This window comes from Monodelphis domestica, chromosome 1, assembly GCF_027887165.1.
Source record: "Monodelphis domestica isolate mMonDom1 chromosome 1, mMonDom1.pri, whole genome shotgun sequence".
Lineage (NCBI taxonomy): Eukaryota > Metazoa > Chordata > Mammalia > Didelphimorphia > Didelphidae > Monodelphis > Monodelphis domestica.
Genome location: NC_077227.1, coordinates 281,705,114 through 281,719,196, shown reverse-complemented (window position 1 = coordinate 281,719,196; position 14,083 = coordinate 281,705,114). Strand labels below are relative to the sequence as shown.

At 40.9% G+C, this 14,083-nt stretch overlaps 1 protein-coding gene across 3 annotated transcripts in view; it reads left to right on the top strand.

The window, feature by feature from the left end:
- The window catches only part of ACTN1 (actinin alpha 1), a 123,596-nt gene extending 109,958 nt beyond the window's left edge, over positions 1-13,638 (top strand). Inside the window, exons 16-22 of one of the 3 annotated variants that reach the window (XM_003339444.4) lie at positions 19-153; positions 2,239-2,418; positions 3,123-3,269; positions 7,213-7,293; positions 7,811-7,876; positions 8,996-9,154; positions 12,540-13,638. In XM_003339444.4, coding sequence (XP_003339492.1) covers positions 19-153; positions 2,239-2,418; positions 3,123-3,269; positions 7,213-7,293; positions 7,811-7,876; positions 8,996-9,154; positions 12,540-12,698 — 927 coding nt within the window. In that variant the 3' untranslated portion in view covers positions 12,699-13,638. The remainder of the gene's footprint in view (positions 1-18; positions 154-2,238; positions 2,419-3,122; positions 3,270-7,212; positions 7,294-7,810; positions 7,877-8,995; positions 9,155-12,539) is intronic. The other 2 variants (XM_001370071.4, XM_003339443.4) reach the window with 2 other exon arrangements.
- Positions 13,639-14,083: the final 445 nt, after the last annotated feature.

Genomic DNA, 14,083 nt, shown 5'->3' with positions numbered 1-14,083 from the left:
TCTCCCCTGGTACTCCAGGTTCGACAACTAGTACCACGGAGGGACCAGGCCCTGATGGAGGAACACAGCCGTCAGCAGCAGAATGAACGACTCCGCAAACAGTTTGCAGCTCAGGCCAATGTTATTGGACCCTGGATCCAGACCAAGATGGAGGTAATACTGAAGGCTGAAATCTCTCCTCTTTTTCTCATCCATTCCCTATTTCCCATCTCTACCACAACCAATTTCCTAGCTTTCTTTTCCCAATCTTCTCCTCAAAGAAATCTCTTTTCTATTTTTGAGAGAGTAAACCTAGTATCCCTAAGAGAACTCCAGAATTTAGAAAAAGCCATACTGGAACAGTCAGTTAATTATTCAACCAATATTTATTAAGTTTCTACTGTGTGCAAGGCAACATACATTATGATTATGAGGCATAGAGAAGTCGTCTAAGAGACAGTATGATACAGTGGTTTCAGAGTTTTGAATGTGGATTCTGGGGCCCTAGATTCAATTCTCAATTCTATTACTTGTATATGATCTTGTGCATTTAATTCCTGTCATCTCAGTGACTTCGGTAGTTGAGTGATGTCAAACTCAAAAAGAAATGGAGACCATTAAATTATACATAAGGATCCCTGTGAGCTACATATTAATTTAGAAAATCTCAAATAGACATGAATTCTTTTGTACTGTATTTTTATGTATTTTATTAAACATTTCCCACATACATTTTAATCTGCTTCCCTATGGGGAATTGTGCAGAACTGAGTTGTGCTTCTGAACTAGATGATTTTCAAGGTCCCTTCTGAATCAAAATCAATGATTCTGTGAAAACACAATTTCCACACTCCAGGACCTTGTATTCTATTTGGGGAAAGAAGATTAACCCATATGAAATAATCAGGAAAATATAAACTGCTATATCATCAAATGCTAAGCTGAATGGTCCACATTCTTTTTAAAAAAAAAATTTGTAATATTTAAAATACTGAGATATTCAGTTAACACTCTCCCTTCCCTCCCTTGATTAGAGAGGACATCATTTGACAGAAAGACACAGACAGAAAGTAAATATAAAACTATGTCTTACTCATTTCTGCTAATCAGTTCTTTTTCTGGAGGTAAACACACATAAGTCATTTTTCATATTTGTGGCTTTTCATATTTGTTCTTTTGGTTCTGCTTGTTTCACTCTTCATAATTTCTTGTAGGTATTTCCATGTTTTTTCAAAATTAACCTGTTCATCATTTCTTATGGCACAGTAGTATTCCATCACAATCATATCAAAACTTGTTTAGCTATTCCCCAATTAGTGGGCATCTCTTCAATGTCCAGTTCTTTGCCAGCACAAAGAGAACTGTTATAAATATTTAAAAACAGAATTTCTTTTCATTTTTCCTTGATCACCTTGAAGATATATACAGTTTTATAATTCTAGTATAATTCCAGATCTCTCTCCAAAATGGTTGGATAAGTTCACAGTTCCCCCAAATGTATTAGTGTCCCCATTTTTCCATATCCCCTCCAACATTTGTCATTTTGCCCTTTTATCATTCTAGCTAATCTGATAGGTGTGAGATGATCTCTCAGAGTTGTTTTGATTCGTACATTTTAAAATACAATAGAGAAATCAGTGGAGGCTATAGCAAGGGAAGAGGAGATGGTTTTTTGGATGAAGTGAGGCATAACTTGGTGTTCTTAAAAATGGTTAGAATTGAAACAGAAAGAGGGACTTCCAGACAGCCAGAAAAGCTTCAGTAGATATTCAAAAGCAGGAAGGAACATGATTTATGTTGTGGGCCAGTGAAATATGTATATGTGGAAATAAGATTGGATAGTTTGAGATTATGAAGGACTTGGAAAGGCAGGCAGTGGAATTTAGATTGTCATTTGCTACCCTCTTCTCTGATCATTTCAACTATTCTAGAACTTCTGTCTCTTCTCTTATAGAGAGTCCTAAAGGAATTCTAGAGTCAAATATTACTAGATTTAACACATACTTGCTTTTTCTGAATTTGTCAAAAATGCAAAGATTCTGGGTTCTTTCCTATTTTTTTTTAAATTTTGAGTCTTAATCTCCTTAAAGGTCTTTAAGCTCCATAGACATGGTCTTGGGAGGAACATGACTCAAGCAGAACCCAAAGGGTTAAAGTGCTGGAATTCCTGGAAGCCCCAAATTCTTCCCTGTAGGTCAGAATTCTGTGAACTCTTTGGTGGGGTAACTTTGAGGCAATGTCACAATGTCATTTCTGTAGGAGATTGGCCGTATCTCCATTGAGATGCATGGCACCTTGGAGGACCAACTTAATCACCTGCGACAGTATGAGAAGAGCATTGTCAATTACAAACCAAAGATTGACCAGTTGGAGGGAGATCACCAGCAGATCCAGGAGGCTCTTATCTTTGACAACAAGCACACCAACTATACCATGGAGGTATGAACTGGGGGAAGGCTTGGGATGGTGTTGATTTCCCTTAACCTTAAAACTTGGAAACAGAACCAGCTTTGGTCCTTGGGAATAATGTTCTCGATGACAATTAGTACATATCTTTTTCTAATATACTTCCCTTTCCAGCAGTTTATTTCCAATATAGAATAGCAGTAGAATAAATTTGCTATATAGAGAATGGTCACACCAAAGGGATTGTGTGCCTGTGTGTGTGAAAATACATATTAGGTTTACTATTATTTCCTTTAGTTGGAAAGGATATAAATCTCCAGGGACCCCACTCCCAAGACTAGTTTTGCTTTTTATTGTAAAAATTTTTTGATGGTAGGGAAAAGGGATTTAGGGTAATATGTATGAGATTAATTATTTGTTTTGGTGATCTCCTACCCTCTCCCCTGGAACTATTTGCTATTATTTCCGATTCAACCCATCACCATCATTGATTGTCCTCTGGGCCCCCTCAGTTCGTTTCCTTTGCTTCCTTAGATTATGCCACTAATTGCCCCTAGTAGTGTCATTCTTGTGCTTCATGAGTGGGGATATTTCTCCCTTAGAATATGTTGCTCCATTGTTGATATGATAGATAAAAGAAGTCTGAAATGTACAGATCTGGGCCTTTAAATGCTGGGGAGGAAAGCCAAGGATTTGGGTAGTTTTACTTTCTGATAATAGCCATGTTGATCTCCCAGCACATCCGAGTGGGCTGGGAACAGCTCCTCACCACTATTGCCAGGACCATCAATGAAGTGGAGAACCAGATCCTTACCAGAGATGCCAAAGGGATCAGCCAGGAGCAGATGAATGAGTTCAGGGCCTCTTTCAACCACTTTGACCGGGTAAGCGTTTGGCCTATTGAACTTTGATCCTTGCTTCCCTTCACTGAAATATATCCTCAAAATGATCTTGTGGAAATCTTACCAGGGTAGGAGTCCTTCTCTCAAAGGCTTCACCAGAACCTAGAGATAGCTTAGAACTTAGGTCTCTCTAATAGATCTGTCTAACTCTGTTTAGTCAATATTTTGGATCAGTGCTCTGGTCAAAAGTATAGATAGATGGCATACTCAACAGACTATACAGATATGTTCCTTTTTGCTTGGTTAGACCTATTATGTCATTGGAGTACGGAACTACCTGATGAGGAAACTCCTCTATCCAAGGCAGATTTCAGGTGGTCTGTAACTGTAAAGTCATGGGGTTGCCTGGGGCCCTGAGCACCTGTGGTTAAGTGATTTTTCTAGGGTTACACAGTCAGTATGTGTGAGACCTGGGATTTGAAACCTGGTTGTCTTGATTCTTAGACTGACTTTTGGTTCACTATTCCAGCTGCCTAAAATACTGAGTTCCAGAATCAGGCTGAATGATCTTGACAGTCTAAAACAATGAACAAAGCCTAATTAGATGAAATTTAGCAGAATTAGTACTATACTTGAGTTTTTAAAAGTCAACTAAAAAATTATAGAAGGGATTGGCATGTCTAAACAGTTTATTTGAAAAAGACCTGGGGGTTTCTGTTGATTACTAGGTCAATATGAATAAGATGTCATAGCCCTAAATCCTAATGGAAATCATAGCATGAATTGGTGGAAGCCGAAGAAGTAGAAATCCCACTATAGTCTACCATAGTTAGACCATATCTGGCTGTCTTCTGGGTGTCACATTTAAGAAGAGACTTTAATAAGCTGAACCATTTCTGAGGGAAAGAAGTCAGAATGATGCAGTCATCTATATCATGTCATGAGGATGCTTTAAAGGTACTAGGAATATTTAGTTTAGAGAAGAGAAGACTTAAGGGGGATGTGTTAATTTGTCTTCTGATATTTGAGAGGCAGCCATCTGGAAAAGCCATCACATTTGTTTCATAGAACTTAGGACAGGTAAATGGTGCAGTGGATAGAGTATTGGGTTTGAATCAGGAAGATTTATCTCCATAAATTTATATCCTGCCTCACATATTTACTAGTTGTATGACCTGGACAAGTCACTTAACTCTGTTTGCCTCAGTTTCTTTATCTGCAAAATGATCTGGAGAAGGAAATGAGAAAATCTCAAATGGGGTCATGAAGAGTCAGACATGATTAATCAACAATAGGACTAGAATGGATCTAACTTTGTCCAATCCCCTTTGTTTTACAGATGATAAAACTGAGACTCAGAGAGTTTATGTGACACAGTTAATAAATAGGACCAGGATTTGGAAAAGTTTTTGAGTTGCTCATGCTCTTTCTATTATATATCACCATATACAAGTGCTTCTCAGAGGAGAGAAATAGCAAAATTTATTAGACTTGATAAGAGACAGATTTCACCTTAATTTTTAGGACAAACTTCCTAGCAGTTTCAGCCTTACAAAAGTGAAATGGGTTACCTCTGAAATTGAGTGAGTTCTCCATTACCAGAAATCTCTAAGTAGAGTATGAAGATTACTTCTCAGGGATTTTGCAGAGAGGATTCTAGTTCAGGATTGGGTTGAATTGAACTCGGTGGTCTTTGAGATCCCCTCTGTCTTTGAGAATCTGTGTACCATGGATGAGCCGAAGCCTGTCTCTGAGCCTGTCATGCCAAGCAGTTTCATAGATCTTAGCCTTATTGTCCACTTTCATTGGTCCTTGCCACACCAATGCCCTAAATGAATTGAATACATCCTACATCCAAACAACCCACCCCTCAGACTATGATGGCTAACTAGATTGGAGTGCCTAATGCCCAGACTGGTGGGGCAGAGTTGAGTTGCCTCTGAAAGCTGAGGTAGTATAAATAGTCCCACCATATAGAATTCCTAGCTTCCTTTAATTAAAGCCCAGCTTATTTATCACCTACATAAAGCCTTTCCTGACATGTCCCGTTCTCCACGGCCCCCCCCCCCCCCCTTTCTGGTGTTAGTACAATTTTCCCCTTGAAATTATCTTCTATTTGGTTGCATCCTCTTTCCCCCTACTCTATAGATCATAATATTGATGATGATAACAATAGCCACCATTTATTATTATATTTTATGCATATATTATATATGACATATAATAACATGCAAGGTACTTGTAAATACTTCATTATCTCATTTGATCCTTGGAAGGTAGGTGCTATTATTACCCCTATTTTATAGATGAGAAAAGTAAGGCAAATAGAGATTAAATGACTTGCCCAAGGTCACTCAACTAATAAGTGTCTTAGACTGGCTTTGAACTCGGGTCTTTTTAATTCCAGCCCCAGCACCACGTAAGCTTCTTGAATGCAGAGACGATTCAATTTTTATTTTGTTGAAGGCTTTTTCTCCATCTATTCAGATAATCATGTGATTTTTATCAGTTTGGTTATTGATGTGGCTTGTTATGCTGATAGGTTTCCTAATGTTAAACCAGCCTTGCATTCCTGATAGTGAATGATCCCTGTGATACATTGCTGTAGTCTCTTTGCTAGGCAATTCGATATTTTTCTTTTGTCTATATTCTCAGTGCCAAGCACAGGACCCGGCACACATTAGGTGCTTGATGGAAAGGCTGTGTCCTTAGCCCATTAAAACTGAGTTCAAATTCCAGCTTTGTCACATCCTGGCTAGAGAACATTGGTCCAAGCATCTTAACCTTCTCTAGGTCTCAGTTCTCTCATCTATAAAACAGGGGGAGGGGCAATCATTTAACCCCTCATTGCCTGGCCCTTACCACTCCTCTGCCTTCCAACTGACACTTAGTATTGATTTTAGGACAGAAGGTAGGTTAAGAAACAAACAAACAGTGTCATCTAGTCCACAGTCCCTACCTCCAGCTGGGCTTCTGCTTAAATTATCTCAGGCAGCGAGCTGACATTTTCCTTGCCTTAGGCATCCCGTTACAAGACTGGTCCTGGTATTTCACAGCTTCCCTGTACCTTCCCTGGAGAGCTCACAAGTGAACACTTGCTCTCTCCATCCATAGCTTTTCTACCAGAATCATTTAACTGCACAAGTAGTAGTTTTTGGCCTTCAGTGACATGTAGATAGTTGTTGGTCTATAATTCCAAGTGGTTCTCGCTCCATCACCATTCCTCCTTCGATCCCAACCACACGTGAGGTGATTCAGTGACTCATGACCATCTCCTTGAATTCTGATCTTTGGGCCTCCCCTCCTTTACATTCAGAGCCCCAAGAGCCCTCCAAAGATGCGTACTAGGAAGGTGCGCTTAGAAGCCTGCCTCTCCCCACACAGGGTAACCTATTTCCAATAGTCCAAGAGTGAACTGTACAAAATGGATGGGCTCTTTGGTAGTCCTCAGGTCTCTAAATCTGGTCCTAAGGATGGACTGAGTGGCCCATTGAGATTGGGAGGGAAGGGTGGGCAAGCTAGGCTGCTGCCCCTACACTGCCTCTGCCTGCTTCGTGGCACCCCAGATGTCTCACAAGCCCTTGGTGGGGCTCCCTGCAAACCTGAGTGGAAGTGGGGTGGGAGGTGGGGGGGAAGCAAGGGTTGACTTGGGAAGCTCCTATTATGGTCCTGTTCCCTGGAGCAAGGTTGTGTGTGGGCACATACTGAAACCTCAGTTTGGTATCTAACATTGTGCACTTTTATTTCCCCCTTTCTCCCTTCTCCCCTCACCCTCTTCACCCCTTTCCATCTGCATGATCATGTACACATGTCTCCCTCTCCCCCCCTACTCCTCACTCCCCACTTGCTTGCTTTCCCTCTCTCCTTGCATGGCACATACCATCCGCCTCCTCATTCACCATCCCTATGCATTTTGTCCCTCCACCTCCCCTCCCCTGGCACCCACTGCATGTCCTGCTGCCTGGCACACCACGGCCACCCCCAGGATCACTCCGGCACACTCGGTCCTGAGGAGTTCAAAGCCTGCCTCATCAGCTTGGGTTACGATATTGGCAACGACCCCCAGGTACTCAACACCTGCATGGAACACGGTCAGGGGTGGCATCTGGGGCGATCAATAACGTGTATTTCTCCTTTTTCTTTTCTCTCTGTCTGGATCTCTCCCTTTCCCCCACTTTCCTGTGTTCCTCTGGACATGTGCCTTTCCTTTCTGTTGACTTCCCTCTCTGTGGATACCTCTCCCTCTGAGGGATCCTTCCTGCATTCAACTATCCCTTGGACTTCCTTCCCCAACTGCTTTTTCATGGGAATCTTAACTTTCTTTTGTTTCCCATTATCTCTGCACTCTGTCCTTGCTGGCCTCTGCCTCTCTCTTGTCTTTTGCAATGTGTTCCACTCTTAATTTGTTACTTCTCTTTTTTCCTCTCTCATTTTGCTCTCTTCTCTCTCTGACCCACCATCCAATAAATCCCCTCCCCTCTGTTGTCCATGTCCTACCTATCTCCTCCTGGACTGGTGTGGGTCCTTTCCTCCTCCCACCTTTCCTGCCCTCCCTTTGTCTGAATGTCACTGCCTTCGTGCAGAAGAAGACAGGCATGATGGACACGGACGATTTCCGCGCCTGCCTTATCTCCATGGGTTACAATATGGTAATGTAAAGCTGATGCCCCCTCTCATTCCTGAGGGTTGATATGGCCTCCCATGGCCACATGCCCTCATCCCCATCTCGTGTGAGGGAAGGGGTCTGTGAACCCAACCAGTGAGGTGAGGTCAAAGTAGAAGGGTCTTCTTTGGTCTAGATGATCATAAAAATCAGAGGGTGGTGGGACTGGGAGTGGGGTGGATAAAAACAAAGAGAACAGATATTATTTTCTTCATTGGGCTGGTCAGTTTAGCCATGATATTTCTCACTATTAATCTGTAGCCCCTAAGCGAATAAACTTGGGGAGGGTCAGACAGAAGAAAGTTTCCCTCTTATCCGCTTCCTTTCTTTAGTGACAAGTAGTGCCAGGGCTGAAGAAGGAATGGAGGGAGGTTATTGATCAGGATATCTCTTCTCCATTAATTGGATGACCTGACACTATAGCTACCAGTCTCAAGTTTTAGTATGTCTGACTGCATGAGAAGGGGCTTTTGCCCCTCGTGCTCACACGTACTGCCCTTTCCCCATGGTACAGCTGGCTCCCACAGTCTGGGAGCTCTTCATAGTCCTACCTTCATTTTGACATAAGCTTTGGGTCAGTATGCTCCTCTGCTGCCTCCCTGTTCTCAGGCAAGGCAGGAAACTTTGACATCTGTTTCCGTCATCACCCTAAATAGACTTCAGCTTGGCTGCTGTTGTCTTTTGTTGGTGAATTTTATTTTTATTTCTTTCTCTTATTTTTACCTCATTGCACCCCACAGTGGCAATCCAGAGGGATAAGGATGTCTGTCAGTGGAAGCTCTTTCTTTAATGAGTTTGTCGACCCTGGCTCACAGGATAGTGTTGGACTGAGCCAAAGAACTCTAACTAAAAAATATCCAGGTGTCAAAATCTGCAGGGATAGGGGTTCTAAGCTCAGGATATATCTAATGAGCTGGGTCCACCCAGGTCAACCTAGGTTTTGTTGGGGAAATTTCTATACTACCTCTTGAGATTTCATCCACACAAAGTAGGGGCAACACTAGTCCCTCCATCATTAGATAACATCTGAGCCCCAGCAGGGCTAGATATTTCAGAAAAAACCCAATCTGTGGGGTTGATGCAGGTTCTATCTTTTGTTCCACAGGGAGAGGCAGAGTTTGCCCGAATCATGAGCATTGTAGACCCTAACCGCATCGGTGTAGTGACATTCCAGGCCTTCATTGATTTCATGTCCCGTGAGACTGCTGACACAGACACAGCTGACCAAGTCATGGCCTCCTTCAAGATCCTGGCTGGGGACAAGGTAAGTCTGCTGTGTAATCATAACCTTCTTAGGGCAACTGGTATCTGATATAAGTCAGGTAAAGGCATGCAAACAAAGGTTCTCCAGAGACAAATTCATAGCCCTGAACATTTCTGTTAATTAAGAAAAAGAGACAAAATTGGTACATCAAATTTCTATCTTAAACCCCTTCTCCCCGCCATAACTTGGGAAAGTAGATGAGAGCAGTGAGCAATACAATTTAGAATAAGAAAATAACTGGAAATTCAACAAAGTTAGTAAACAATTAACAAGCATAATTTTAAAACGAGAGCAAAACCAAAAACTAGAAATAAGGAGACATCATAAGGGCATAAGAAATCAAGATGAGGCTGTCAGGTTTCTGTATTCAGAATTAGGTCAAAATGTGAGAATCCAAGTAGATGGTTATCTATAAAAGTAAAAGAAACATTAAAGTTAAAAAAAAACAACAAGAAGTAGACAACCTAAATTAGACTTGTTTCAGAAAGAAACATCAGATAGAGCATTTTGGTACAACCCCAGAAAAAAGACAACTCAATTAGAGAATTCAAGAGAATTCTCCAAAATAAAGTGAAACAAGTTGACTCCTATTTTACAATCAATGTTCCAGAGCAGAAGGATTTTTACTAGCTGCTTTCCTACTGCCTATAAATGTGCCCATTTCTCTAATTTTCAAAAAGTCCTCACTTAATACATCTATCTTTGCTAGCTATCATCCCATATCTTTTCTCCTTTTGGGGGCCTAATTTCTTAAGAAGACTATCTCTCAATCCCTTTCTGAATTCTCTATATTTTGGCTTCCTACCTCATCATTCTCTCCAAATTTACTAATGATCTGCTGTAAGAGAGGCTAAGACTGGCAGACTGGTTAGTTTTGGGAAGTTCTGAGTTGTAGATGGGCAAAAAACCAATCAGGTAGCCATCCTAAGTCTGGCACCAATAGTCAGCTCCCTGACCTTGCTTGCCTATTAAGGGTCAAAGTGGCTCAGTTTGGAGAAGGAGCAGGTTGAAGCTTCTTTGCCAATCTGTAGTAGGATTGGGCCTGTGAATGGCCATTGCATTTCTAGTCTGGGATGGGGAGACCTCGTCTCAAATGAAAAAGAAGCAGGGACCAGATCTCATTTATTTGTTTGATGTTAAATTCTTTTGATTCTGCCTAATTAGAAACTATGGAGTTTGGTTAAGATTTTTTTTTGTCCTTATTGAGAGCACTTAAAAAAAAATTTTTTTTTAAGATATAAGGGGAAGCTTTTATTTTGGGCTTGATGGAGTAGAGCAAGGTGATCCCTTAGCTGATTTGCAAAGGAAGTAAAGCTTCTCTGACATACCTGCTTTTCTAATTGAATTTGGATCTCCCCCTGCTATGTCCCTATAGGACCAATAACCTAAGTTGGTGGATTTTCAGTGTCAGTCACATCCATAAGTATTATACCTTCCCACAGGGTTCAGTTCAGTTCAGTTCCAAGTGTGAACTATCTCATATGTATTGAAGCTAAAGTAGGAACTGGAAAATGATTGAATTTTTTTTTATTCTTCCTAGGGTTCACATAAATAATAATTTAAAAAATTAAAAAATTTAAAAACCCTTTTAATTTGGGTTTTTATAAAAGAAGCATATCTCCCCTATTTCCCCATGCCCTTTAGAAAAGCAGTTAACTCAAGTTTGTTTTTTAAATTACTATAAACAATTAAAAAACTCAAAAAAATAATTTTGCCTAAATTATATGCAAAACCATTTCCATTGTTCACAAGAGGCAATGCATAAATGTATATGCACAAATAACTGAACCTCGAATTCAGTGTGTTCATTTCTAATCTCTTTTCTTCTTGGCCTATACATACATTTTGTCCCTGCTTTGGTGTTCCAAACTGTATGGATCTTGACAGTATATAACTCTTTCTAAAAGGAGCTACCTTAGAGTGAGAAACTTGGCTGCTCCTGCAGGAGCTCCTGCATCCTGTCCTGACCCCTAGCTTCTCTTCTCCCTCCCATCATATTTCCTATTACCAACCTTTAACTCACTTGACCCAGCACTAGACCAAAAACCTGCCCCAGACCTAACCCCTTTCCAGGATATCCATTCTCAACATCCCCCAGCCTGATCTTGCCCAGACCTATTCCAGTGGAATGTGTTCTTGGGACACACCTTTGGAAATCTAGCCTCACACCTTTGGAAATCTACCTTTAGACCTTATATCTCCTCCATGACTCAGTGATAGTTTTGTAGGAGCTTTTCCCATTGTTTTTTCAAGGCCATTTACCTCTCCCCATCCTTTCATGATTTTATTGGCTTTGGTCCTATTCTTTCTCAGCCTTCATCCTTCTTGAAGAAAAGATCCTAATCTTTTTAGTTCTGTGAGGGGAAGCCATAAGGAAAAGATTATTTCCATTTAACAGAAGGCCCTGAATCACCCTGTTCCCTCTGAATGCTCCTTGGTTTCCTGGGGTTTCCATGACACCCAAAACACATTAGTTACCCACCTAGCCACTAGGGTCTTTTTTTTTCATTCCCGTCTTACAATAGAAAGACACGTCAGAGGAAGATAATAAATTGGAACCAACAGTAGTACAGACAAATGCCTGTGCATCTAATCACAAAGATTGATGGACTGGACCAGGATCAGAGGATCCAAGTATATAGGGAAGAGTATGGGCTGGGCTGAAGTCAGAGTAAAGAGCCAGCATCTCCCCCAAATGGATTGTTGAAAGCAGCCAATTCATTTTACAGCTTAGTAAATACCCCAGGTTCTAGAACCTGGGTAGAACTTGGACTCAGTGTCTTTGATATCTAGGCTTATATATCCTGAGGCTGATGCAATTTCATAATAGACAAACCTGCCCTTCCATGTATCACCCTTTGGCAATGCTGTCAGAGATAGAACATTGTATTTCAATCATGGATCTTCCCAAGGACACCATGTCTCCCATTCCCATGTACACTAACAATAATAAGGAACATATAGTTTGTTTAGACTAGTTGTATAAGATGTTGTAGCAAAACACAAGCCCCTAGTCTATAACAATGGAGTTGATGACTTAAACCTTTACCTTCCATCTTAGAATAACAGTTCCAAGGCAGAAGAGTGAAGGGCTAGGCAATTGGGGGTTCAGTGGCTCACCCAGGCTCAATCAGCTAGGAAGTATCTGAGACTAGATTTGAATCTAGGACTGCTTGTCTCTAAACTTTACTCTCAATCTACTGAGCCACCAGGGCAGCCCTATCATTGATGACTTTTTCAAAATGGTGTGCCATGGTTAGTTGGATTGATGGAAGTGCCATGGTGGTGTTGAGCAGGCCTTGTGCCATCCTCAGCGGTTAGGTGTAGGTAGCTGATCTCTATTATCAATGTTGCCATTGACTAAATTTCTTTGTTCTCTTTGTAGAATTATATCACCTTGGATGAACTACGCCGGGAGCTCCCACCTGACCAAGCAGAATACTGCATTGCACGGATGGCCCCCTACACTGGCCCAGATGCGGTGCCTGGTGCTCTGGACTATATGTCCTTCTCCACAGCCCTTTATGGCGAAAGTGACCTTTAACCCACTCCTAGACTCCCCCTACCACACAAACCCCCTTCCTTTATTACCATATACCCCCTCCCACCCCCCTACCCCCAGCCCCAACCAGGGTTCTTCTTCCTGTCCAGATGCACCTTTCTTTCTGTATGCAATGCAAACCCCCCCAGCTCTGCCTATTTTGTTGGTCTGTCCTCTACCTCCTTTCCTCTCCCTTCTCCCCTAAACCCTGCAGTTTTGGTGTCAACTCACAGGTTCCCGTCATCTTCAGGGATGGGATAGACATTACATTGACTCTTCCCACCCTCTGAAAGTGGTGACAGTTTACAAAATTATTTTCTGCAAAAAAGAAAAAAATGTTTTAAAAAAACAAACAAACCAAAAAACCCACATATTTTATTATAGAAAATAAAGGTATTTTTTCTCCACCTGACTGAAATGGATAAGGGGAAAATAGAACTATTTGCACCAAGTGTTTTGTTTGTTGTGACATAGGAAAATAAGCAAGCACAATGCGACATTCCATCCTTTTTTAAAACATATATATATATACTTTTTTTTTTTAAGAATTTATCTTATCCGTTTCCATCTTCTGTGTCCATTCCTCCAATCTCATATCTTTCATTTAGGGGAGTGAGGGGAGGAAATTCTGTCAAGACACATCAGGTGCATGTGTGTTTGCTTGATCACTCGTTTCATGGAAATATTTTATGATATTAAAAAAAAACTTAAGAGATAGCTGTTTTTTAGGAAGACAAATAATTTACATGACTTGTCTTTTCATATTTAATTCCAGAGATATGACGATCAGTCTCAAATGCACAAAATGTGTTTCTTTTTTGTTTTTGTTTTAATTATTTTAAAAGTTGTCTATTAAAAAAAGTTAGGAAAAACTTTGAAAGAGTGGGTGACTTTGATATTGCTTGTCACAAACCATATTAAAAACAATGCAGCATTCTTGTGATAACTCTTTGCTGTGTCTTATCTTTCTACTATTGAAAAATTGCGTGGTCTTCAGGGAGGTGTGTGGCAAGTGTTGCCATATTGTTTTCTCATACAGATCCTCAAACCACTGGAATTGTAATAATCCAGATTTCTGCATCCAGCCTCTTGATCTCCCTGGGCCTTATTTTCCTCATGTTCAAATAGAGATGGGGTTCTGGATAGATGTTACAATGTTAGCTGTGTAATCAAAGGCAAGCCATTTCTTGTCCCAGGCAACTTGCCCATGATCACTGATGAACTCAGGTCCCTCCAAATGGGGATGGTATCTGCCCTACTTGCATTACAAAATTGAATGAGGGGGTATGGATATACTTTGGAAAAAGTTAAGAATAGTATGGCTTAAAGGTGCTCATTATTCATAGGCTCTAAAATTTATTTTCATGAGATTCAGAAAGGTGTTCCTC